General features: G+C 40.3%; 1 protein-coding gene across 8 annotated transcripts in view; it reads right to left on the bottom strand.

Annotated features, from left to right (window-relative positions):
• RBMS2 (RNA binding motif single stranded interacting protein 2) overlaps positions 1 to 21551 on the bottom strand; it is an 83414-nt gene extending 61863 nt beyond the window's left edge. For 2 of the 8 annotated variants that reach the window (XR_008681901.2, XM_055396219.2), the window contains exon 1: positions 20174 to 20845. Coding sequence is in view for 7 of the 8 variants with exons in the window: in XM_055396219.2 (XP_055252194.1) it covers positions 20174 to 20239 (66 nt within the window). In the remaining variant the exon portion in view is untranslated. Of the gene's footprint in view, positions 1 to 20173; positions 20850 to 21064; positions 21127 to 21243 lie in introns of those variants that run through there. The other 6 variants (XM_055396216.2, XM_055396224.2, XM_088837090.1 and 3 more) reach the window with 5 other exon arrangements.
• Between the last annotated feature and the right edge of the window lie 3531 nt (positions 21552 to 25082).

Below are 25082 nucleotides of genomic sequence, written 5' to 3' on the forward strand. Positions count from 1 at the left end.
GGTTTTCAAAATACTCGTCTGGCTACTATGGAAAGAATAAACAAGAGTAAGACAGGAGTTGAAGTGGCAAGCTCAATTAGTAGGTCACTGTAATAGTCCAAACCAGAGACAATATAGCCTATAATTGGAGAGATGGCTATAAAGACGGACAGAAGTGTAAAGATTTGAGACTTAGTTTACAGGTAGAATCTAAGGTCTTAGCTTATATAATAAATTAGAAGTGGGAAAGTATAGTGTCTAGCTTGAGTAACTGGATGGACGGTGGTATCATTCACTACCACTGTAGAGACAGGGGGCAGAGCCAGTCTGAGGACTACAAAGCAATCATTACATTTTCAATACATTAATTTTAATAACTTGTGAGACTTCTAGGAAAAAATACCAGTTAAGAAGTTGGATACATAGAGGAGAAGTCTGGTCTACTAATTATCAGTAAACCTATTAGCATAGTAATAAGTGAAATTTAGGAAGAAGGTATATTTAGAGAGAGGGCAAGAAAGCCTAAAGAACTAAAAAATACTCAGAAACTGAGTAGGGTAATTGACAAGAAGGTCAAAAGAGGAGGAAAGGGCAAGACTCAAGAAGGTGGTGTTACCAGAAGCAACAAAAGACAGCGATTCAAGAAATGGGGAATGGTCAACTCAAGCAACGCCACTAAGAGGTTATGTAAGATAAAAGACAACAGACAAACAAAATACTAGTTGGATTTGGCAACTTAAAAGTACTATGGACTAGACCAAGCAGAAGAAAGAATCGGTGAGCCTAAAGAGAGATCATTTGAAATTATCCAGCCAGAAGGAAACAAAACAAAGCCAGAATGAAGAGGAATGAAGAAAGCGTATGGGGCTTACAGGGCACATTAACAGAAACAATCTACATACCACTGGAGTCACAGAAGAGAGGCAGAAAGGGCTTATTCAAAAAATAATGGCTGAGAACTTCTCAAATGTGGGGAGAAATGTGGACATCCAGGTTCATTAAGCTAAAAGCTCACTTCAAAATGTCAATCCAAAATGACCTTCTCCAAGATGTATTACAGTAAAACCATCCCACATGCCACAGAGCAACTAAGCCCATGCACCATAACTACTGAAACCTGCACACCCGAGAGCCCATGCTCTGCAACAAGAGAAGCCACTGCAATTAGAGCCCACGCACCACAACTAGAGCAACTAACCTCCACTCGCCGCAACGAGAGCCCACGCGCAGCAACAATGACCCACTGCAGTCAAAAAAATAAATACATAAACAAAAAAACTTTTTTTTTAAAGTCAGAAAAAAAAATGTCTCTCATACAGGAGAGTCTCCAGAAGGCTATGAGTTGATTCCTCATCAGAAATATTGCAGGCCAAGAGTGAATGGGACAGTATCTTCAAAATGCTGAAAGAAAAAATAATGCAAAACAAGAAATACTTTACCCAACAAAGTTGTCCTTCAGAGGTGAAGGTGAAATAAAGACTTTCCCTAACAAAAGTTGAGAGTTCACCACCACTTAACCTGCCTTAACAAGAAATGCTGAAAAGAATTCTTCAATCTGAAAAGAAAGGATACTAATAAATGAAAATACACAACACATTGATAAAGGTAAACATAGATTCAGAATACTCTAGTATCATAATATTAACCACTTAACTCTAGTATAAAAGTTAAAGGACAAAGGTATTAAAATACCTATAGCTCTAATAATTTGTTAACAGATACACAATATAAAAGGATGTAAACTGTGACATGAAAAGCATAAAATGGGGGGGGAAGTAAAAGGGTAGAATTTGTATGCAATCAAAGTTAAGTTATTATCAGCTTAAAAATAGATTATCACACCTGTAACATGTTTCAGGTGAGCCTGACGGTAACAACAAACCAAAACCTATAATAGATATACATAAGATACAGAGAAGGGAATCAAAGTACATCATATCAGAAATCATCAATTTCAAAATAAGACAGTAAGAGAGGAGAGGAAGAAAGGAACTACAAGATAGCCAGAAAACAATTAACACGATGGCAGTAATAAATCCTTAGTGTGTGTTAATCAGGTACTCTATCAGATCTAGTCCCTTAAATCTATTTCTCACTTTCACTGTATAATCATAAGGGATTTGATTTAGGTCATACCTGAATGGTCCAGTGGTTTTCCCTACTTTCTTCAATTTAAGTTTGAATTTGGCAATAAGAAGTTCATGATCGGAGCCACAGTCAGCTCCTGGTCTTGTTTTTGCTAACTGTATACAGCTTCTCCATCTCTGGCTGCAAAGAATATAATCAGTCTGATTTCGGTGTTGACCATCTGGTGATGTCCATGTATAGAGTCTTCTCTTGTGTTGTTGGAAGAGGGTGTTTGCTATGACCAGTGTGTTCTCTTGGCAAACTCTATTAGCCTTTGCCCTGCTTCATTCTGTATTCCAAGGCCAAATTTGCTTAATACTCCAGGTGTTTCTTGACGTCCTACTTCTGCATTCCAGTCCCCCATAATGAAAAGCACATCTTTTTTGGGTGTTAGTTCCAAAAACTCTTGTAGGTCTTCATAGAACCGTCCAACTTCAGCTTCTTCAGCGTTACTGGTTGGGGCATAGGCTTGGGACACCGTGATATTGAATGGTTTGCCTTGGAAGCGAACAGAGATCATTCTGTCATTTTTGAGATTGCATCCAAGTACCGCATTTTGGACTCTTTTGTTGACCATGATGGCTACTCCATTTCTTCAGGATGGCTTCTCCATTTCTTCTAAGGGACTCCTGCCCACAGTAGTAGATATAATGGTCATCTGAGTTAAATTCACCCATTCCAGTCCATTTTAGTTCGCTGATTCCTAGAATGTCGACGTTCACTCTTGCCATCTCCTGTTTGACCACTTTCAAGAAAGAGGAGAGTGAAAAAGTTGGCTTGAAGCTCAACATTAAGAAAACTAAGATCATGGCATCCGGTCCCATCGCTTCATGGGAAATAGATGGGGAAACAGTGGAAACAGTGTCAGACTTTATTTTTTTGGGCTCCAAAATCACTGCAGATGGTAAGTGAAGCCATGAAATTAAAAAACGCCTTACTCCTTGGAAGGAAAGTTATGACCAACCTAGATAGCATATTAAAAAACAGAGACATTACTTTGCCAACAAAGGGCCATCTAGTCAAGGTTATGGTTTTTCCTCTGGTCATGTATGGATGTGAGAGTTGGACTGTGAAGAAAGCTGAGCGCTGAAGAATTGATGCTTTTGAACTGTGGTGCTGGAGAAGACTCTTGAGAGTCCCTTGGACTGCAAGGAGATCCAACCAGTCCATTCTAAAGGAGATCAATCCTGGGTGTTCATTGGAAGGACTGATGCTAAAGCTGATACTCCAACACTTTGGCCACCTCACGCGAAGAGTTGACTTATTGGAAAAGACCCTAATGCTGGGAGGGATTGGGGGCAGGGGGAGAAGGGGACGACAGAGGATGAGATGGTTAGATGGCATCACCGACTCTGTGGACATGATTTTGAGTGAACTCCAGGAGTTGGTGATGGACAGGGAGGCCTGGCGTGCTGCGATTCATGGGGTCACAAAGAGTCAGACACAACTGAGCAACTGAACTGAACTGTGTGTGTGTGAGTCGCTCAAGTCGTGTCCAGCTGTTTGCAACCTCATGGACTGTAACCCACCAGGCTGCTCTATCCATGGAATTTCCCAGGTGAGTATACTGGAGTGGGTTGCCATAATAAGTCCTTGAAAGTGAAAGTCGCTCAGTCGTGTCCAACTCTTTGCGACCCCCATGGGCTGTACAGTCCATGGAATTCTCCAGGCCAGAATACTGGAGTGGGTAGCCTTTCCCTTCTCCAGGCGATCTTTCCAACCCAGGGATTGAACCCAGGTCTCCTGTATTACAGGCAGATTCTTTACCAGCTGAGCCACACGGGAAGCCCATATAAGTCCTTCGTTCAGTTCAGTTCAGTCCAGTCACTCAGTTGTGTCCGACTCTCCGCGACCCCATGAATCACAGCACGCCAGGCCTCCCTGTCCATCACAAACTCCCAGAGTTCACTCAAACTCATGTCCATCGAGTCGGTGATGCCATCCAGCCATCTCATTCTCTGTCATCTCCTTCTCCTCCTGCCCGCAATCCCTCCCAGCATCAGAGTCTTTTCCAGTGAGTCAACTTGTCGCATGAGGCGGCCAAAGTATTGGAGTTTCAGCTTTAGCATCAGTCCTTCCAATGAACACCCAGGATGGACCTCCTTTAGAATGGACTGGTTGGATCTCCTTGCAGTCCAAGGGACTCACAAGAGTCTTCTCCAGCACCACAGTTCAAAAGCATCAATTCTTCGGCAATCAGCTTTCTTCACAGTCCAACTGTTTTTCCACGGGAAAAACCATAGCCTTGACTAGACAGACCTTTGTTGGCAAAGTAATGTCTCTGCTTTTTAATACACTATCTAGGTTGGTCATAACTTTCCTTCCAAGGAGTAAGCGTCTTTTAATTTCATGGCTGCAATCAGCATCCACAGTGATTTTGGAGCCCCAAAAAATAAAGTCTGACACTGTTTCCACTGTTTCCCCATCTATTTCCCATGAAGTGATGGGACCAGATGCCATGATCTTCATTTTCTGAATGTTGAGCTTCAAGCCAACCTTTTCACTCTCCTCTTTCACTTTCATCAAGAGGCTTTTTACTTCCTCTTCACTTTCTGCCATAAGGGTGATGTCATCTGCATATCTGAGATTATTGATATTTCTCCCAGCAATCTTGATTCCAGCTTGTGCTTCTTTCAGCCCAGCGTTCCTCATGATGTACTCTGCATATAAGTTAAATAAGCAGGGTGACAATATACAACCTTGACATACTCCTTTTCCTATTTGGAACCAGTCTGTTGTTCCATGTCCAGTGCTAACTGTTGCTTCCTGACCTGCACACAGGTTTCTCAAGAGGCAGGTCAGGTGTTCAGGGATTCCCATCTCTTTCAGAATTTTCCACAGTTTATTGTGATCCACACAGTCAAAGGCTTTGGCATAGTCAATGAAGCAGAAATAGATGTTTTTCTGGAACTCTCTTACTGAATGTAAGTCCTTCAGTTCAGTTCAGTTCAGTTCAGTCGCTCAGTCGTGTCCGACTCTCCGCGACCCCAATCCTGGATGTTCATTGGAGGGACTGATGCTAAAGCTGAAGCTGCAATACTTTGGCCACCTCATGCGACGAGTTGACTCACTGGAAAAGACTCTGATGCTGGGAAAGGTTGGGGGCGGGAGGAGAAGGGGACGACGGAGAATGTAAGTCCTTACTGAGTTATAATTACTTTAAATGTAAACAGATTAAATTCTCTAGTCAAAAGGCAAGAGTGAAGAGTGGCTGAATGGATTAAAAAAAAGGCCTAATGTTTATGCTGCCTACAAAGACTCACTTTGCTACAAGGACACACATAAGAATAAAATGAAGGGATGAAAAAAGATATTCCATGCAAAGGGAAACCAAAATAAAGCAAGGATAACTATATCAGGGAAAAAAAGTCACAAACTGTAACAAGAGACAAAGAACGTCATTATATGATTATAAGAGGGTCAATTCATCAAGAGGATTCACAGCACTGGAAAGGATTGATGCTGAAGCTGATACTTCAGTACTTTGGCCACCTGATGCAAAGAACCAACTCACTGGAAAAGATCTTGATGTTTGGAAAGACTGAAGACAGGAGGAGAAGGGAACGACAGAGGATGAGATGGTTGGATGGCATCACTGACTTGATGGACATTAGTTTGAGCAAACTCTGGGAATTGGTGATGGACAGGGGAAGTCTGGCATGCTACAGTCCACGGAGTCACAAAGAGTCGGACACAACTGAGCAACTGGACTAAACTGAAAATATTAAGAGGACCTAAACACCAGAGCGCCTAAAATATTAAGAACACCTAAAATATTAAGCAAATATTAACAAATCTGAGGGGAGCAACAGACAATACAATAATAGCAGAGGATTTCAATATCCTACTTTCAATAATGAATACGTCACCCAGACAGAAAATCAATATAGAAACAATGGACTTGAACTATACTTTAGATCAAATAACCTAACAGACATATACAGTCTTCCATCTAAAAATAATAGATTACATCTTCTTTTCAAGTGCACCTGGAACATTCTCCAGGATACAGCACATGGGGTCACAAAAAGTCTCAGTAAATTTAAAAATATCATAACTATACCAAGTATCTGACCAATACGGTATAAACTAGAAATAATAACAGAAGAAAAACTGGAAAATTCATGAATGTGTGGAAATTAAACACACCCCTGAACAACCAATGGGTCAGAGATGAAGTAAAAGAAAATCTTGAAACAAAAATGGAAACACAACATACAAAAACTCATGGGATGCAGCAAAAATAGAGCACAGAGGGAAGCTAATGCACATGTTAAGAAGAAAAAAAATTCTCAAACTACATCAAGAAAAAGGACATATTAAGTCCAAAGTTAGAAGAGGGAGATAACAAAGATCAGAGTAAAAATAAATAAAATCAAGAATAGAAAGACAATGGGAAACAAAGCGTTAGTTTTTTCAAAAAGATAAAATTGACAAGCCTTTAGCTAGACTTACAGAGGAAAAAGAGGACTCAAAGAAATAAAATTTAAAATGAAGAGGAGGTATCACAAAAACACAGAGGATCATAAGACACTACTATGAACAATCATATGCCATCAAATTGGACAACCTAGAAGCAATGAATAAATTCCTAGAAATGTATGATCTACCAAGTCTTAGTAATAAAAAATACAGAAAACCTGAACAGACTAATAAGGAGACTGACAATCTCCAGGACTAGATGACTTCACAAGTCATCTTCACAAGATGACTACCAAACATTCAAAGAATTAACACCAATTCCCAAACTCTTCCAAAAAACTCAATAGAAGGGAACACTCCTAAACTCAGTTCATGAGACCAACATTACCCTGATACCAAAGCCAGATGAGGATACAACAAGAAAACAACAGGCCAACATCCATGACGAGTATAAATGCAAAAATTCTTAATAAATACTACCAAAACAAATTCAACAGCACGTTAAAAGGATCACACACCAAGATCAAGTCTTTCTTAATACTTATTTATTTTTGGCTGTGTGGGGTCTTCATAGATGCAAGCAGGCTTTCTCTAGTTGCCGTGCATGGGTTTCTCATCATGGCAGCTTCTCTTGTTTCAGAGCATGGGCTCCATACAAGAGTGTGGGCTTCCGTAGTTGTGGCGGATGGGCTCGTTTGCCCCACAGCATGTGATTTCTTCCCGGACCAGGGATCCAACCACTGTTCCTTTGCATTGCAAAGTGGATTCTTAACCACTGGACCACTAGGGAAGCCCCAAGGACACATTTTATTATTGAGCCCCAAGGACACATTTATTATTTTATTATTGCTTTTCATTTTGTTTGAACATTTGAAAGAATTTAGTCTTAAATGGGGCTTCCCAGGTGGCACTAGTGGTAAAGAACCCAGTGAAGGAGATGTAAGAGATGTGGGTTCAATCCCTGGAGGGGAAATATCCCCTGGAGAAGGGCATGGCAACTCACTCCAGTATTCATGCCTGGAGAATCCCATGGACAGAGGGGCCTGACAGGCTACAGCTGGTCCATAGGGTCACAAAGAGTCAAACATGACTGATGCAACTTAGCACCCACGCAGTCTTAAACACTTTCTGATTTAAAAATTTTAGGACTTCTCTGGTGGTAAAGAATCTGCCTGCCAATGGAGGAGACACGGATTTGATCCCTGGGCCAGGGCCTGTTAGCCACAACTACTGAGCCCGTGCTATAGAGCCGGGAAGCCACAACTGCTGACACCTGCATGTCTAGAGTCCGTGCTCTGCAACAAGCGAAGTCACTGCAATGAGAAGCCTGTGCACTGCAACTAGAGAGTAGCCCCCACTCACCACAACTAGAGAAAAGCCTGAGCAGCAGTAAAGACCCAGCACAGCCAAAAATAAATAAATGAAATTAAATTTCAAAACCTTTTAAAAATTTTTTACAACTTTAACAAAACTTTTTTCTTTCCATTGTAGAACTTGTTTATAAAAATTCACTTCCTGAAAGAGAAATATTTGCAAATCATATACCTGACAAGGTATTAATATCCAAAATATATAAAGAACCCCTAAAACTCAATAACAAACAAATCCCACTTTAAAAATGGGCAAAGGGCTTAAGTATTTCTCCAAAGAAAATATACAAATGACTAATAAGCACTTGAAAAGATGATCGACATCACTCATTAAACAAATACAAATCAAAATTATAATGAAATACTTTCTCACACCCATTAGGATGGCTACTATCAAAAAAATGGAAAATAAGTGCTGGCAAGGATTCGGAGAAATCAGAACTTGTGCACTACTGGTAGGAACATAAAATGGTACAGCCACTAAGGAAAATAATATGGTAATTCCTCAAAAAATTAAAAATAGAATTACCATATGATCCAGCAATTCCAATTCTGGGAATATACCCAAAAGAACTGAAAGCAGAGTCTGAAGAGATATTTATACACCCATGTTCACAGAAACACTATTCACAATAACCAAAGGAGGAAGTAACTCAAGTATCTCTCACAGATGAATGGATACACAAAATGTGGTATGTACATTCAGTGTAATATTATTCAGCCTTAAAAAGCAAGGAAATCTTGATATATGTCACAACATGGATGAACTTTGAGGACATCATGCTAAGTTATATAAGTCAATCACAAAAAGACAAATACTGTATGACTACATTTATATGAAGTACTTAGAGAACTCATAAGAGACAGAAAGTAGAATAGTGGTTGCCAATAGTTTGGGGGGAGGGGAGAATGGGGGAGTTGTTTAAAGGGGTAGTTTCAATTTTGCAAGATGAAGAGTTCTACTAGAGACTGGCTGCGCAATGTAAATGCATTGTACTTAACACTATTACACTGTATACTTAAAAATGGATAAGATGGCAAATTCTGTATATATATTTACAATTAAAAAATAAAAAGCAAATATTGAGAAAAAGAGTGGAATGTAATGAAGCAGAGATTTTAGAGAAACTACTTTTTCAAGAAGGTGGATTATAAAATGGATCAGAAAAATGGGACAGTAACTGGCAGGAGACATGGGATCAAGCAGGGTTTCCATTGTTTTGTTTTAAGATGAGAGAAACTATAAGCTTGTTTATATGCATACAGGAAGAAAAAGAATGGAATCATATCTTCCATGAGTAATTTTAATGATCATTTACTATGTAGCAGGCATTAATTACTAAGAGTCCAATAAAGTAGGTACTAGTATATTACGTTATTAGACATGGGGCTGTAGGAGAAAGAGAACAGTCATGGATAAGTCAAGAAGTTTGGCTTGAACATCTGGAAAAAATGAAATTAACAGTAAATTTACATTTACTTAGATTGAGAAGACAGTGAGAAAGACGGCTGCGGCAGAGTGAGGAGGAAGAAAGCACGCAGGAGCTCTGTTTTAAACATGTTAAATTTGAAATGTCTGATAAACATCTAAACCGAGATGTGATGTTAGAATACGAATCTATATTGCAGGAGGGCAGTCCAGGTTGAAATCTAATTTGAGATTTGTCATCCTATGGGTGATTTTTTTTTTAACTGAAGGATAGATGATTTACAGTGTTGTGGTAGTGTTAGGTATACAGCAAAGTGATTCATGCATAGCATGTGTGCATGTGTGCTTAAGTCACTTCAGTCATGTCCAACTCTTTGTGATCCCATGGACTACAGCCCGCCAGGCCCCTCTGTCCATGGGATTCTCCAGGCAAGAATACTGGAGTGGGTTGCCATGTCTTCCTCTAGGGGATCTTCCTGACCCAGGGATCAAACCCACGTTTCCTGCACTATTGGCAGATTCATTACCCAGTGAGCCACCTGGGAAGCCCTGTTATATATATACATATATCTATATAGTCTTTTTCAGATTTTCCATTAGATATGGATAATATTTAAAGCTATGAGACTCAATAAAATTATGAACGGAGAAGTGTAGATAGAAAAGAAACTCAAGGACTGAGTCCTGGGGATCTCCCAACGTTCAGAGATCAGGAAAATTAGGAGGAACCAGCAAAGAAGCCTGCAGAGAAAAGGCCACAGACACTAGAGACATAGGAGGGTATGGTGGTCTGTAAACCAAATTAAGAAAGTGTTTCAAGCAACTGTGTGATCAAATGTGTCAAGTGTTGACAACAGATTAAGTAAGATAAGGGTTATGAACTGACCACTCAGGAAAATGAAAAGTCATTGCAGACTTTGTAAAAGCAGTTTTGGTGAAGCGTTGGGAATAAAAGTCTAATGAGATTGAATTTAAGAGAGAATGAGAGAGGTATGACATTTTCAATAAGTAGAGGCTATGAATCTACAGTAAATTTTATATTGCTGATGGAAACAACAGTAGTATACTCAGAAAGCAATTTAGCATTATCTCTTTTTAAACTGGGGTTTCCAAGGAGGCACAGTGGTAAAGAATCCGCCAGCCAGTGCACAAGATGAAAGATATTCGGGTTCTATCCCTGGGTCAAGAAGATCCCCTGGGTAGGAAACGGCAACCCACTCCAGTATTCCTGCCTGGAAAACTCCACAGACAGAGGAGCCTGGCGGGCTACAGTCCATGGAGTCTCAAAGAAACAGACATGATTGAACATGCACAGGTATTTTAATTTTTTTGGCCACACTATGGGGCATGCAGGATCTTAGCTCCTCCACTAAGGATCCAAGCCATGCCCCCTGCAGTCTTAACCACTGGACCACCAGGGAATTCTCCAGCATCATCTCTTAAAGGTCAATATTCACAAACTATACTTCACAACCCCACTCCTACATATCAACTCCAAAGAAATTTTTACACAACTGTGCTACATATATGATAATATTCTGAACAGCTATGTTAGAAAGAAAGAAAGTGAAGTCGCTCAGTCGTGTCTGACTCTTTGCGATCCCATGGATTGTAGCCTACCAGGCTCCTCCATCCATGGGATTTTCCAGGCAAGAATACTAGTGGGTTACCATTTCCGTCTCCAGGAGATCTTGGAAGTCCAAAAGCTCACTGGTAGAAGAATGGATAAATTATGGTATATTCACAACATGAAATATTATACAACAAGAAAAAATGAATAAAATATACAACATGAATGAACCATGAAGATGTAATACTGAATGGAAACAAACAGAAGACTGTGTTGCAATAAGACAATAAAGCAGTGGCTGACAGCACAGATTGGGAGCCAAGGATCTGAGTTCAAATCCCAGCTGGGCCATTCACTAGTAACGTGATTATTAAGCTCTCTGTAGTTTGTTTTTTCTCATCTGTGAAACAGGGAAAATAATAATGAAACTGTCGTGAGGATTAAATTATATACGTAATTATACATGTAAAGCACTTAGAACACTGTAAAAAAGCAAACTAAACATGATTTTAAACTATATTTTAAAAAAGCAATAGAATGATAACTAAAATTTAAGAGTAGTTACTTTTAGAAGGGAGGTAGGTGGTGGGATGGGGAAAAACTCCTAAGTATATGTAACTTACAGGCAATGATTCTAGTTCAAGTTGGAAGATGGGTTCACAGGTGTTCCTCTTGTTTAATTCTTTCATTTATTTTTGGCTGTGCTGGGTCTTTGCCGCTGGGAGGGCTTTTCTCCAGCTGTGGCGAGCAGGGTCTACCCTCTCGTAGTAGCAGTGCATGAGCTCTCGTTGTGGTGGTTTCTCCTGTTGTGGAGCACAGGTTCTAGGGTGTGTGGACTTAAGTAGCTGCAGCTCGTGGGCTCAGTTGTTGTATCTCCTGGGCTCAAGAGCACAGGCTTAGTAGTTGTGGCACATGGGGTCTTCCTGGATTAGGGATCAACCCACATCTCTTGCATTGGCAAGTGGATTCCTTACTATTGAGCCACCAGGGAAGCCCACAGGTGTTCCTTATTATGTTTTATCAGTTTCAGTTCAATTGCTCAGTTGTGTCCGACTCTTTGTGAACCCATGGACTGCAGCACCCCAGGCTTCCCTGTCCATCATCAACTCCCAGAGCTTACTCAAACTCATGTCCATCGCGTCAGTGATGCCATCCAACCATCTCATCCTCTGTCGTCCCCTTCTCCTCCCGCCTTCAATCTTTCCCAGCATCAGGGTCTTTACCAATGAGTCAGTTCTTTGCATCAGGTGGCCAAAGTATTGGAGATTCAGCTTCAGCATCAGTCCTTCTAATGAATAGTCAGGAATGATTTCCTTTAGAATGGACTGGTTGGATCTCCTTGCACTCCAAGAGACTCTCAAGAGTCTTCTCCAACACCACAGTTCAGAAGCATCAGTTTGGTGCTCAGCTTTCTTTATAGTCCAACTCTCATATCCGTACATGATATGCTTTATAGTTATGTGTAATCTTTTGTGTTATTAAATAATACATTAAAGATAATAAAAGAAGTAATGGAAGGAAATAAATTGGAGACAGCTAGTATATATAACTCTTAAAAACACAATTCTTTCAAGATAGTTTATATAAAGGGAAGAAGAGAAATGGAACAGCAGCTGAAGGAAGAAATGGCACCAAGAGAAAGGGTTGGTTTTTTTTTTTTTAATAAAAGAAAAGCAGGCTATTTACATAGGTCCTAGCACATTCTAGCAGAGAAGGCAATGGCACCCCACTCCAGTACTCTTGCCTGGAAAATCCCATGGGTGGAGGAGCCTGGTGGGCTTCCGTCTATGGGGTCGCACAGAGTCGGACACGACTGAAGCGACTTAGCAGCAGCAGCAACACATTCTAGAGCTATTTAATGAATGTGAGTACAATGAAGAAATAAACAGTAAGGCCATTACAAAAGCAGGGAACAACAACAAAAAAATATCAGAGGCTGGATACTACATGAAGCACAAAGACAACAGAATCAGAGAATGGGAGGGATTATGAATAAACCCATATTCGGAAAGTATCAAGTAACTCATCACGAACCTTCTTACATTTTGGCTTCTGTAGCCCCCATCTTTGCCTGGAGAATCCCAGGGACGGGGGAGCCTGGTGGGCTTCCGTCTATGGGGTCACACAGAGTCGGACACGACTGAAGTGACTTAGCAGCAGCAGCAGCAGCCCCCATCTTTAAGAAAATTCTCCCCACACTACCACTATCCTCTCTTCCAGCCTTTATCTCATTTTTCTGCTCCCTTTCTTTTTAAAATAACAACTTGGGACTTCTCTGGTGGTCCAGTGGCCAAGATTCCATGCTTCCAATACGGGGGGCCCGGGTTTGATCCCTAGTCAGGGAACTAGATCCCACATGTCACAACTAAGACCCAGCAAAACCAAATAAAAAAATATAATATTAAAAAATAAAAATAACTTTATTGAGATGTAATTTACATACCATGTAATTAACCCATTTAAAATATAATTTCAATGGTATTTGGATCACTATAATCAATTTTAGAACATTTTCATTACCCCAAAAAGAAACCCAGTACCCACTGTTGCTGCTGCTGCTGCTAAGTCGCTTCAGTCGTGTCCGACTCTGTGAGACCCCATAGATGGCAGCCCACCAGGCTCCGCCGTCCTTGGGATTCTCCAGGCAAGAATACTGGAGTGGGTTGCCATTTCCTTCTCCAATGCATGAAAGTGAAAAGTGAAAGTGAAGTCACTCAGTCGTGTCCGACTCTTAGCAACCCCATGGACTCCAGCCTACCAGGCTCCTCCGTCCATGGGATTTTCCAGGCAAGAGTACTGGAGTGGACTGCCCTTGCCTTCTCCCAGTACCCATTACCAGTCACTTTTCTTTCCGTCCGAACTCTCCTACTCCATCTCCAGGCAAGTGCTAATCTCCTTTCTATCTTTCTGGATTTGCCTATTCTGGACATTTCATATAAATGGAAGCATCAAATACAACTGATCCTTGAACAACAGATTTTAACTGCACGGGTCCACTTACATGTGGATTTTCCGCTATTGGTTTAATTTGAGGATGCAGAACTATGGATATGGAGGAGTCATGGATATGGAGGATCAAATATAGCTTATATGTGGATTTTCAACTGCACAGGGCTGGTGTTACAAGCCCCACGATGTTCAAGGGTCAAATGCATGTGGTCTTTTGTGACTGGCTTCTTTCACTAACATAATTTTTTCAAGGTTCATCCATTTTGTAGACTGTATCAGTACCCTATTACTTTTTCTTTTTTTGGCCACATCACACAGCAGGTAGGATCTTAGTTCCCCAAGCAGAGATCAAACCCATGCCCTGGAGTCCTAACCAGTGGACTTCCAGGGAAGTCCCAGTACCCTTACTACTTTTTAATCACTGAATAAAATCCAAAATTCCATTGTATGGGTAAATATAGTATTTACTTATCCATTTATCAGTTAATGGATATATGGATTGTTTCCACTTTTTGGCTATAATGAATAATGCTGTTATGAACACTGATGTACAGGCTTTTTGTGTGGACATTATGTTTTAATTTCCCTTGGGTATATACCTAGGAGTGTGTTTAACCTTTTAAGGAACTGCCAAAATGTTTTGCAAAGCAGCTGTACCATTTTACATTCCTATCAGCAGGTTGCTGCTGCTGCTGCTGCTGCTAAGTCACTTCAGTCGTGTCCGACTCTGTGACCCCATAGACGGAAGCCCACCAGGCTCCCCCGTCCCTGGGATTCTCCAGGCAAGAACACTGGAGTGGGTTGCCATTTCCTTCTCCAATGTGTGAAAGTGGAAAGTGAAAAGTGAAAGTGAAGTCGCTCAGTCGTGTCCGACCCTTAGCGACCCCACGGACTGCAGCCTACCAGGCTCCTCCATCCATGGTATTTTCCAGGCAAGAGTACTGGAGTGGCTTGCCATTGCCTTCTCCGATCAGCAGGTTACAAGGGTACAATTACACCACGCTATTATCTGTGTTTTTGATTACAACCATCCTTGGGGGTGTGAAGTGGTATCTCACTGTGGTTTTGATGTCCTTGATGGCTAATGATGCTGGACACCTTTTCATGGCTATTTGTAGATCTTCTTTGATGAAACATCTATTCAGACATTTTGCCTGCTTTTTAAAATTTTTTTCCTGCACTTTCATCTTAATCAAAATTCTTAAAAGATCAGTCTATATTTACCATCTATACTTCCTTATTTTCATTCACTCAACAACCCACTCCAACCCTGCTTTTACTCCCCAATCTGAAATTGCTTGTTAAAGTCACCATCCACCTCTCCACTGACAAACTCATGACTATTCATCAGTCTTTATCTTCCAGGATTAACTCTATGGTTTGCACATCTGTATTTTAATTCTAGCTGACTTTTTTTGGCCACACTGCACACGCACAGCATGTGGGATCTTAGTTCTCTCACCAGGGACTGAAACCGGGAGCCCTGCATTGGAGATGTACAATCTTAACCACTGGTCCACCAGGGAAGTCCCTGACTTCATATTCTGATTTATATTTTCTTCTGTCTTGTTTCTTTTCTATGTTTTTCTGTCTTACAGCATATCTTCTTAGGAGATTAGAAATGTAAACCAACAACCAAAGAGTATTGCCAGAGAACTGCAGATAACACAACTGGTTCAAGCAGAGGTAGTATAATGAAAGCATGCAGGGGAGGTGGGGAAGATAAGGAAAGTTGGATCAACAGTGGGCACCAGGCTAAGGATTTGGACTTTGTTTAGCAGGTAATATAAACCCATCCAGCAATGCAGGAGACCCAGGTTTGATCCCTGGGTCAGGAAGATCCCCTGGAGAAGGAAATGGCAACCCACTCCAGTATTCTTGCCTGGAAAATCACATGGACGGAGAAGCCTGGCAGGCAACACCCCATAGGGTTGCAAAGAGTCAGACATGACTGAGCAACTAACACACATATACCCATCAAAGGTTTTTATACAAGAAATGCTCAGCACTATACTGTTGGAATGATGGAAGATTATTCTGGTAGCAGGTATAAAATTACTTGGGGACAAGGGGTAGGGAGTGGAGAAACAGGAGATGAGGAGATCCTGTGGGATGTTTATTACTGTGGTAATAAGGGCCTAAGTTAGTGTAGTAGAGCTAGAAAAGGGGGAAGCAATGGAGAGACATTACCAGTAAACTTTAACCAACTGCGTTCACTTTATTACTGATAACAGAACTATTAGCTGCCACTGGTCATGAGATATTAGACTTTAAAAGTTCCACCAGAGAATTCTCTGGCAGTCCAGTGGTTAGGACTCCGTGCTTCTACTAAAAGGGGCACAGGTTCAACCCTTGGTGGGGAAACTAAGACCCCACATGCCACACAGTGTGGCCAAAAAATAAAATTAAAAAATAAAAGTTCTACTAAATTTGATTCAATGGAAACTAGATAAAAATGTAGCAAACACACAAAAATTCTCTCTCCCTGTTAGAAGTATAAACAATTCCAGTATTACTTCCCACTTTCTGCTCTCCTGAGTAAACTCTTCCAAAAACTTCAGGTAACTCAAACTTCTTAAAGAGTGAAAATCTGGCAATGCCTACCAGCCAGTTCTATTCTCATCATTGCCTCTGCTCCTCCACCCCACCCCACTCCCCGCACTCCCCACCCCAATATGGCCTTCAATATATTAAAATCAAGAAGAAATAGAAATTTATGCAAAATAGGTCAGGGAAGCCAAATTATCCCAAGTTAAACAAAGTCTCTTTTCTTTTTTTCCAAAGGGAATGGTTGTTGATGCTCTGAGGAGTTAACTTATAATAACACATGCCAGGAAGATGATGTCAGGGAAGGCGTGATTAGGCTCTTTACAAGTCTGAAATTCCTTTACTCACAAACACTTCCTCTTTCAGTCTCACCTATACACAAATCTCCCTACTGACGCAACTCTTTCAAAAGCTGAAGGAAGTGTTGAGACCTTAGAACTCTGATCTTTAGTCTTTACCTTTAGTCTTTTCTTTAAGAACTAAGAATAATTAAGATAAATTTTTTCTTAATACCATAATTTTTCAGAATCTCTCTTTGAAATTCACGTTTTCTCCTTTCTGTGATTTAGAATTCTCCAGGCAAGAATACTGGAGTGGGTTGCCATTTCCTTCTCCAGGGGATCTTCCCGACCCAGGAATCGAACCAGTGTCTCCTAAATTGGCAGGCAGATACTTTACCACTGAGCCACCAGGGAAGCCCTTGTGATTATTTAATTCCATTAAAAAGAATGGATATTCAACACTACATCCTGAGAAAGAATGTGCATGCCTTTATCAGGCAGTATACATTTGTTGACTGTATACCCATATTTACAACAGCCAAGAAAGAATAAGAAAACTCTAATTGTCCTTGGCTCCTCAGGAAACAACTTTTCTGATAAAATATACAAATATGTTTCAAAATAAAACAATCCTTTTTTTTTTTTTTTTTGCCGAATTGCAGGACTTACACGATTTGAGTTCCCTGACCAGGGACTGAACCCCAGCCATGGCAGTAAAGGCACTGAGTCCTAACCACTGGACTGCCAGGAAAGTCCCCAAACAATTCTACTTTTAAAGGACACTAAATAAAAATTAATGAAATTATAAAAGTGCTGTACAAATAAATCTTTTCGAAGTGAGCTCACTCAAGAAATTATTTTTATTCCACTAACCAGAAGTGACAACTATAGTAAATTATGATATAAAAATACTGCTTAAAGAAAACGGATCTCTATAAATCTGTTACTTACAGATTTTAGTACAACAAAATGATGGAAAAGAAAAGCAGATATTTATAATGTGTACCGTTTCAGAAATTTAGAATTTTATTTCAGTTTTTCAAATGTTCCGGAGATCTCCAAAACTTTTTACATAGACTTGTCCTATCTGACAAATTTAGTTATTCATAGAAATGGCAAATAAGCCAATGTCAAAATTAAAACTTTAACTCGTCATTGAAAAAAGTCTGGTAGAATAGACAAAGCAAACCGCTACTAATGATTTCCCTTAACAGGTGGGATTTAGGTAAGTAACTTTAGGACATGGAGGGAAGATTTTTTGTTTTATATACCTCTTGATGCTTAAATTTTAAAAATAAATGTCTTATGTTTATTACTAAAAACTAACAACTTATTTTAAAAACTAATCTTCAGTATAAAAACAGCCAAATTACATGATCAGATTCACTCAAAACATTCTTCTCAAAAAATGAACACATTAAGCTGTACGTATCAACAAAAAGACAAACAGTAACGTAGTAATCACTTCATTTAAACAGGCCCAATGCCTACAAACCTATACATACACACAGCCACAGTGATGTCATCATAACCCTGACCTACAAGAACCCAGAGAACATCTGACAAATACCTGAGTGAGTACGGATCCACCCATCCCAGGTTTCTTAAGGCGCTTCTCAAACCTTACAAGTTATCAGAAAGAGATATGATATTTGAATCCCAGGCCACAATAATAACCCTTGTCCCCTACACCAGTGGTCCCCAACGTTTTTGGCACCAGGGCCTGGTTTTGTGGAAGACAATTTTTCCACAGACTGGAGTAGGGGATGGTTTTCGTATGAGTCAAGAGCATTACATTCATTGTGCACTTTATTTCTATTATTCTTACATCAGCTCCACCTCAGGGCATCAGGCATTAGATCCCAGAGGTTAGGGACCCCTGCCCTACAATATCCTAGACTTAGAAGCTGATTAAATGTTTCCTTTAGAACAAGGGGAAAAGGAAGTACAGAGCTAAGAAACAAGAATATTTTAGATAGCATCAAATACATGGGTACTAATAGGAGAAAACCAATTTCTGGAATTCATTTTATTGTATTTTAATGGGTAATCTGAGAGACCTGGAGGGAAAAAATTAGGAAGGAAACTGTTATACAGTACTATACAAGATTTGAAGAGAATAAGGACAGATGAGCTATCCCTCTGTCAAAATCATATTGATTTATGTGTGTGTATATAAAATTGATAACATATGAACCCATATTTCTTAAGGATATAATAGAGTATGCGTGTGTGTGTGTGTGCATGTGCGCACATGTGTGTTACTTGGCTCAGTTGTGACTCTTTGCCACCCAATGGACTGTAGTTCACCAGGCTCCCCTGTCCATGGAATTCTCCAGGCAAGAATACTGGAGTGGACTGCCATTCCCTTCTTCAAGGGATCTCCCCGATCCAAGGATCAAACTCTGGTCTCCTGCATTGCAGGCAGATTCTCTACTGTCTGAGCCCCCAGGGAAGCAATGATAGAATGAATACCATATAAAGTAACACCAGGTGTTTCGGTTCCAAATATTTACCCACTGCCTTGATCAGATACTTTGTTCACCTATAACAGTCTCTTTAGGTGTATAAGAACATATCAAGAATCCCTTCCCACGCCCCAACAATCCATCAAATGAGCAAAATATCCTAAAATATGTATGGCACCTTTTTTCTACAAAGAACAGCTAGAAAATCAAGACAGAGGATAAAGGGTCTTTCTGCTACAGCATAAAGTTCCTCCTAGTCAGCACTGTGTGCATTGAAATGCCAAGAAACTGCCCAAGATATTTCTTGGCAACTGTGGGCACAACTGTACACCTCTCCCCAGACTGCCCCTGTGCCCAAGCATAGCACAACTCCCTGGCAGCTGTGGGTTAACCAAGACTTCAAAGATCCCTGCTGAGCCTGGCTATCTGCAGAGCAGGAAGCCCCAGCTTAGCAGCAGACCCCAAAGAATCCCAGAACTTTCTGCCTTAATTCTCAAGGTCTTCTCTTAAAAACTCCATGCCTACAGGCTGGGTGGAGTAGGGTCTCTATCTAAGCTCCAAGAGTAGACTCAGTCCCCAGATGAAACTGTGATTTCACTGACTGTATTCAAGCTACCTGATAACCCTGATAGAACAGTAGGAAGGAAGGTGGGCTGGAGGAGAATGCAGTTAATCAAAACAATGAAATAACCTTGGAGTAAGCAGGCTGGGGGCCAGGGTTTGAGGTGACATAGTTTCCCTGTGAAAACTGGATATATCAAGGAAGTCAAACTAACTTCACAAAGCTCCAAACTTGCAAAGCTTGATTTCTTTTTAATTCCACTGCCTTCTCAGGCCTCAGGTAAAGGACTGTAAATTCCTGGAACTTCAGAACCAGGTAAGAAAAGATGACCAAAAAAAGTGGTGGAAAAAGAGAGGAACTGAGAGGAGAGGAAGCCTGTTCCCCTCTTAAGGAGAATGTTAAAGCCAAGGGCACTCCCCGATCCCCAGAAAAGGAAGTAACTGAATTCCAAAAAAGCACTTTTCCCTACCTTCTTGTTGTTCTTGTTATAGCCAAAAGTCGAAATCCCAGGCCTGGACGTCACTGATAGCAGCATTTTCTCTTTAATGTCAGGAAGCTAAGAGAGAAAGAGGGAGAGGGAAAGGGAGAGGAAAGAAGGGAGAGAAGGAGGGAGGGAGGGAGGAAGAGAAGGGAGAGGGAAAAGGGAGGGGGGGGAGGGAGGGGGAGTCAAGAATGAGCTAGGGCTGCTTGTTTACGTCACTGATAGAAGTTAACCCCGAGTCTGAGTGAGGCTCTTCCACTGGGTCCTAATGCCCAAGATGTTATTTTTTTAATTTTTCATAGGCTTAGCAGTTAGACCAAAAAGAAGTTTTAGGTCTACCTCTTTCAACTCTATCCCCTTTCCTATTTATTTTGTACAAGTTCAGATTCTCATGGAAAAAACGAGGACATTTTCTCCTTAGATCTCAGCTATAAGATTCCAAGCTTGATTTTAAAGGGACACTGCTTTGGAGAACATGTGAAGAAAATAAGCTCAGTACTTCCCCCCACTTTATATTTACAGCGAGCTTAACATACAGAATAACAAACAGAAGAGCTCACCAAAGAGCAGAGACAAGCAAAAAAGAGGATGGGAAATAACTAGTTTCAGATCTTTGGACAGTTTTATTCCTCTTGGGTCATGCTGATGGGCTGATGCTTCTTAACCCTTTCAGATTCCCCCAGGTATGACTTCAGAAAGGATCTTTCAAACTGGACTATGTCATGAAACTTGATGCTTAGTGCTTTCTTATTTCTTTTTCCCAGCTTTACTGAGACATAATTGCCTAGTGATTTCTTTGACAATTGTTAGCTATCTTATATGAATCTTCATCCCACTATTCTGAGCTCCACAGTCCATGAAACTGAAACGGTTACTCACCCAATCTGCAGTTTATGCTCAAGCTGAAGTTCACTTGATGTTTGCTTTAAGCTGTCTCTAAACTGCAGAAAAATAAATATTTTTAAAACATGCTTCACAGAGAAGAAAAATACAAAGATCTTAGGAGGAAAGGAACATTAACTTAAGAGTCAAAAATTTAACACAATTGCAACACTTACCTCTAATAGTACCAAAGGAATGTGCTGTAGAAGGTGCCTTAACAATAAACTTGTAGGAAACCAAAAATTTAAGAACGCTATCCAGTAATTTACCAATCTAGTCCAAGTGAAACAGGGATATAGGATGAAAGCCTTCAAATCCCTTCTTAAGGCCCCCTCACTGTCATAGTGGATATTCTAAGAAATAAATTAACCTGCTTTACCAGAACATTGAGACTAAACCCTCCCTTAAATGAAGTCCCAGTCTCTATTCTTCTGTCACCTTTCGCTATAATAAAGGGACAAACAGTACCCACATTCTGCAGAGTAAATACACACATACCACACCCCCAATCTCTAACTTTCATTTCCAATAGGACAGGAAGTGCCTGCTAAGCTCAAGGGACACAGGAAGGGTGGGAACAGCGTCAATGTGGGAATTGCAACTGAGATTGGAAACAGAGCAGCCAAATGCAGTCAATAAATCAATAAAGGCATCTCCCACAGATACCATATTTTTTTAAGTCCCTTTTCTGCCCTCAGAGGTTCTCATTCACTATATGCCAAGTTATCACTGCCATTTAGGTCCTTCTCCCTTCGCCTAAAAATGTGGCACAAAACCTTAAGTCTTTAAGACCTGATTTATAATGGGGTTTATCTTTCAGTGGTTAAGACTCTGCATTCCCAATGCAGGGGCCCTGGGTTCAATCCCTGGTCAGGGAACTAATTAACTATACAGAGTTGAAGTGAAATGGGGGTCAAAAAGAGCAGGACACGACTGAGTGACTAACATTTCACTTCACTTCAACTCCATACAGTAATTAGAGCACAATTCTCACGTTGCAACTAAAAAGATTCTGTGTGTTGCAACTAAGACCCAGCAGAGATAAATAAATACAATGAGGTTTATAACAGCACTCAACCTAATTTCTTAAAAATCCTAATATTCTCAATATGTTGTGTTCTATTACTGCATTCCTTAATGCTCAACGGTATCTTAGAATTTAAGATAGTTAAAACCATCAGTTTTAGAGAAAAGCAGACATGCATTCAGATCCTGTTAGTTACTGTTTATGTAACTTTAGGCCAAGTCACTTAACATCTCTGATGCACTCATTTCCAAAATGGAGATAATAGCTCCTTCACTAGCCTTTAGGGTCAAATCTAAGTTCTGGTTCAGTCCTCTCATTCACAAACTGAGTGACACTGGGAGAATTACCTCATATGTCTGAACCTCACTTCACTCATCTATAAAATACAGTAAATAAATAGTCTCTACTTCCTAAAATTGTAATGAAGTAAAATAAGGCAATGCATATAAAGCCCTTAGGAAGGTACGTGGCACACTTGGTAAACACTTTGTAAAAAGCTAACAGATGTTAGCTCCATTTAGATTAATTACTCTGTCTCCCACTGTGTATCCCTCTGGGTATTATATAACCCAGATTTCATGATCTGATGTGAACATTTCCAAAAACTGTATTTTAGTTACATTCAAAAGATCGTACTAGGACTAGATAGGCTGAACTATATAAGTGGAAATACTGAATAAGAAATTTCAGGAATCATCCAACCCAATTTCTTTTCTCTATCTTCCGGAAGCAAACAATCTGATTATTTGAAAATTCTTTTCATAACTCCAATCTCCTGAAATTGGTGGAATATCTCTTATCTCTAGGGGGGAAAAAAAAGGAAACAAAATAATACAGAATCAAAGCACTTTAGACAAGACATCCCAGCTCCTGTTTCTCTAGAGTCCTGCCACTTTAAGAAACTGAAATAATTTTTAAAAAGGAAGATCTTCATATATCCTAAGCCATTCTAAAAGTAGACAGTATCAGAAGGAAGATAAAAAAGGATCCAATTAAATAAATTCTATTATATATATACATATATATATATATATATATATATGTTTTTATTTGTTAGGCTGTGTTGGGTCTTAGTTGCCGCTCACAGGATTTTTTGCTGTGGCCCACGGACTCACTAGTTGTGGCTCAAGAGTTTAGTTGCTCACAGCATGTGGGATCTAGTTCCCAGGCATGGATGGACCCAGGCCCCTGCATTGAGACTAGAGAGTCTGAGCCACTGGACTACCAGGGAAGTCCCTGGTAAGTATATTTTTAAAGCAAGCAGGGATTCCCCTGGTGGTCCAGTAGCTAAGACTTTGTGCTCCCAATACAGGGCGCCTGGGTTTGATCCCTGACCAGGGAACTAGAATCCACACACTGCAACTAAGACCCAGTGCAGCTAAATAAATAAATAAATATTTTTAAAATAAATAAAGGAAGGAAGTTACAGAATCTTATGGAAGTGATAGAGAAGGTGATGGAGTTCTGTGGTTAGATTCAGAAAGTGTATGAGAAGAAGAAGAATCCTATTTCTTCCCGTGTGTTTACTTTGATACCCACCCGCCAATCTGCCTTGCCAATTATGACTGCTTACATTTTTCTAGATTTAGTTGATGCCTCTCAAATTCTTGGTTCTTTTGGGCCCAGCACCCAAGAGTTTTTCTGAAGGGAAAAAATAAAATAGTTATTTGAAACATCTCTTAGAAAGAGATATCTACACCTCAGATTCTAAATAGACTAGTATGTGATTTTTCCAGAAAAACTGTAATAGGGAAGAACAAATCTGACTCCATATTGGATCTGTTTCTTTAATCTTTGTATTTATTCTATTGCTTTTGCTGCTGCTGCTGCTGCTAAGTCACTTCAGTCGTGTCCGACTCTGTGTGACCCCATAGACGGAAGTCCACCAGGCTCCCCCGTCCCTGGGATTCTCCAGGCAAGAACACTGGAGTGGGTTGCCATTTCCTTCTCTAATGTGTGAAAGTGAAAAGTGAAAGTGAAGTCGCTCAGTCGTGTCCGACCCTTAGCGACCCCACGGACTGCAGCCCACCAGGCTCCTCCATCCATGGGACTTTCTAGGCAAGAGTACTGGAGTGGCTTGCCATTGCCTTCTCCGTTGCTTTTGCTACAAGTTAAGAATGCTGCCTGTAGCCTGAAATATAAAGAATAGCCCATTTTCAAGGTTCTGACTTTTAAGGTATAACACTTCCATTCATGTAGAGATTTAAAAGGCTACAGAACAGAATAACATTTGTCATGTTGGAGGTACACAGAAACAATATAACCTGATCTACACAGACAGATGCAAGAACAAAGGATTCTGACCCCAATAAGTTTGTAACAACCAACCACACCCCCTCTCCCCTTTTAGTATAAAAGAAGCCTAAATTCTAACTTGGGTAAGATGGTTCTTTGGGACAATAGTCCACCATCTTCTCAGTCTGCTGGCTCTCCAAATAAAGTCACTATTCCCTGCCTCAACAACTTGTCTCTCGATTTATTTGCCTGTCCTGTGACAAGCAGTACAAGCATGAACTCAGTAACAAAACAACAGTTTTAAGTGTCTCAAGTAGAGCAGTCAGAGGTCTTGGGACTTCTCTGGTGGTCTGCACTTCCACTGCAGGGGGCATGGGTTTTACCCTGGTTGGGGAACTAAAAAAAATCCTCTGTGAGTTATCTTTCCTCTCACTGATTAACTTCTGTGTCCAAAAGTCTAAGTAATGACAAAAGACCCAAAAGTTCAATTTGTTTAATGGTAAAGAGATGTATAATGCCTGAAGAAGTGAAAAAAAAAAAAAAAAGTTTAACACACCAGTTTACTCAAGCAGGAATATTTAAGGATCTGCATCAAACACCTTGAAAAACTTAGCCCTGTCCCCTTCGGTTGTAGGATGGAATGACAAAATGACAAAACTGGTTTAAACCAGAAATTGAGAAAGTTCGCCCTTTCAACTCCTTGACATAACTCATAGAAAAGAGAGGGAAAAGACGGGCAACTCTGAAAAATTA

Source organism: Moschus berezovskii, chromosome 6 (genome assembly GCF_049115385.1).
Source record: "Moschus berezovskii isolate FMDL1 chromosome 6, NW_MosBer_1.0, whole genome shotgun sequence".
NCBI classification, from domain to species: domain Eukaryota; kingdom Metazoa; phylum Chordata; class Mammalia; order Artiodactyla; family Moschidae; genus Moschus; species Moschus berezovskii.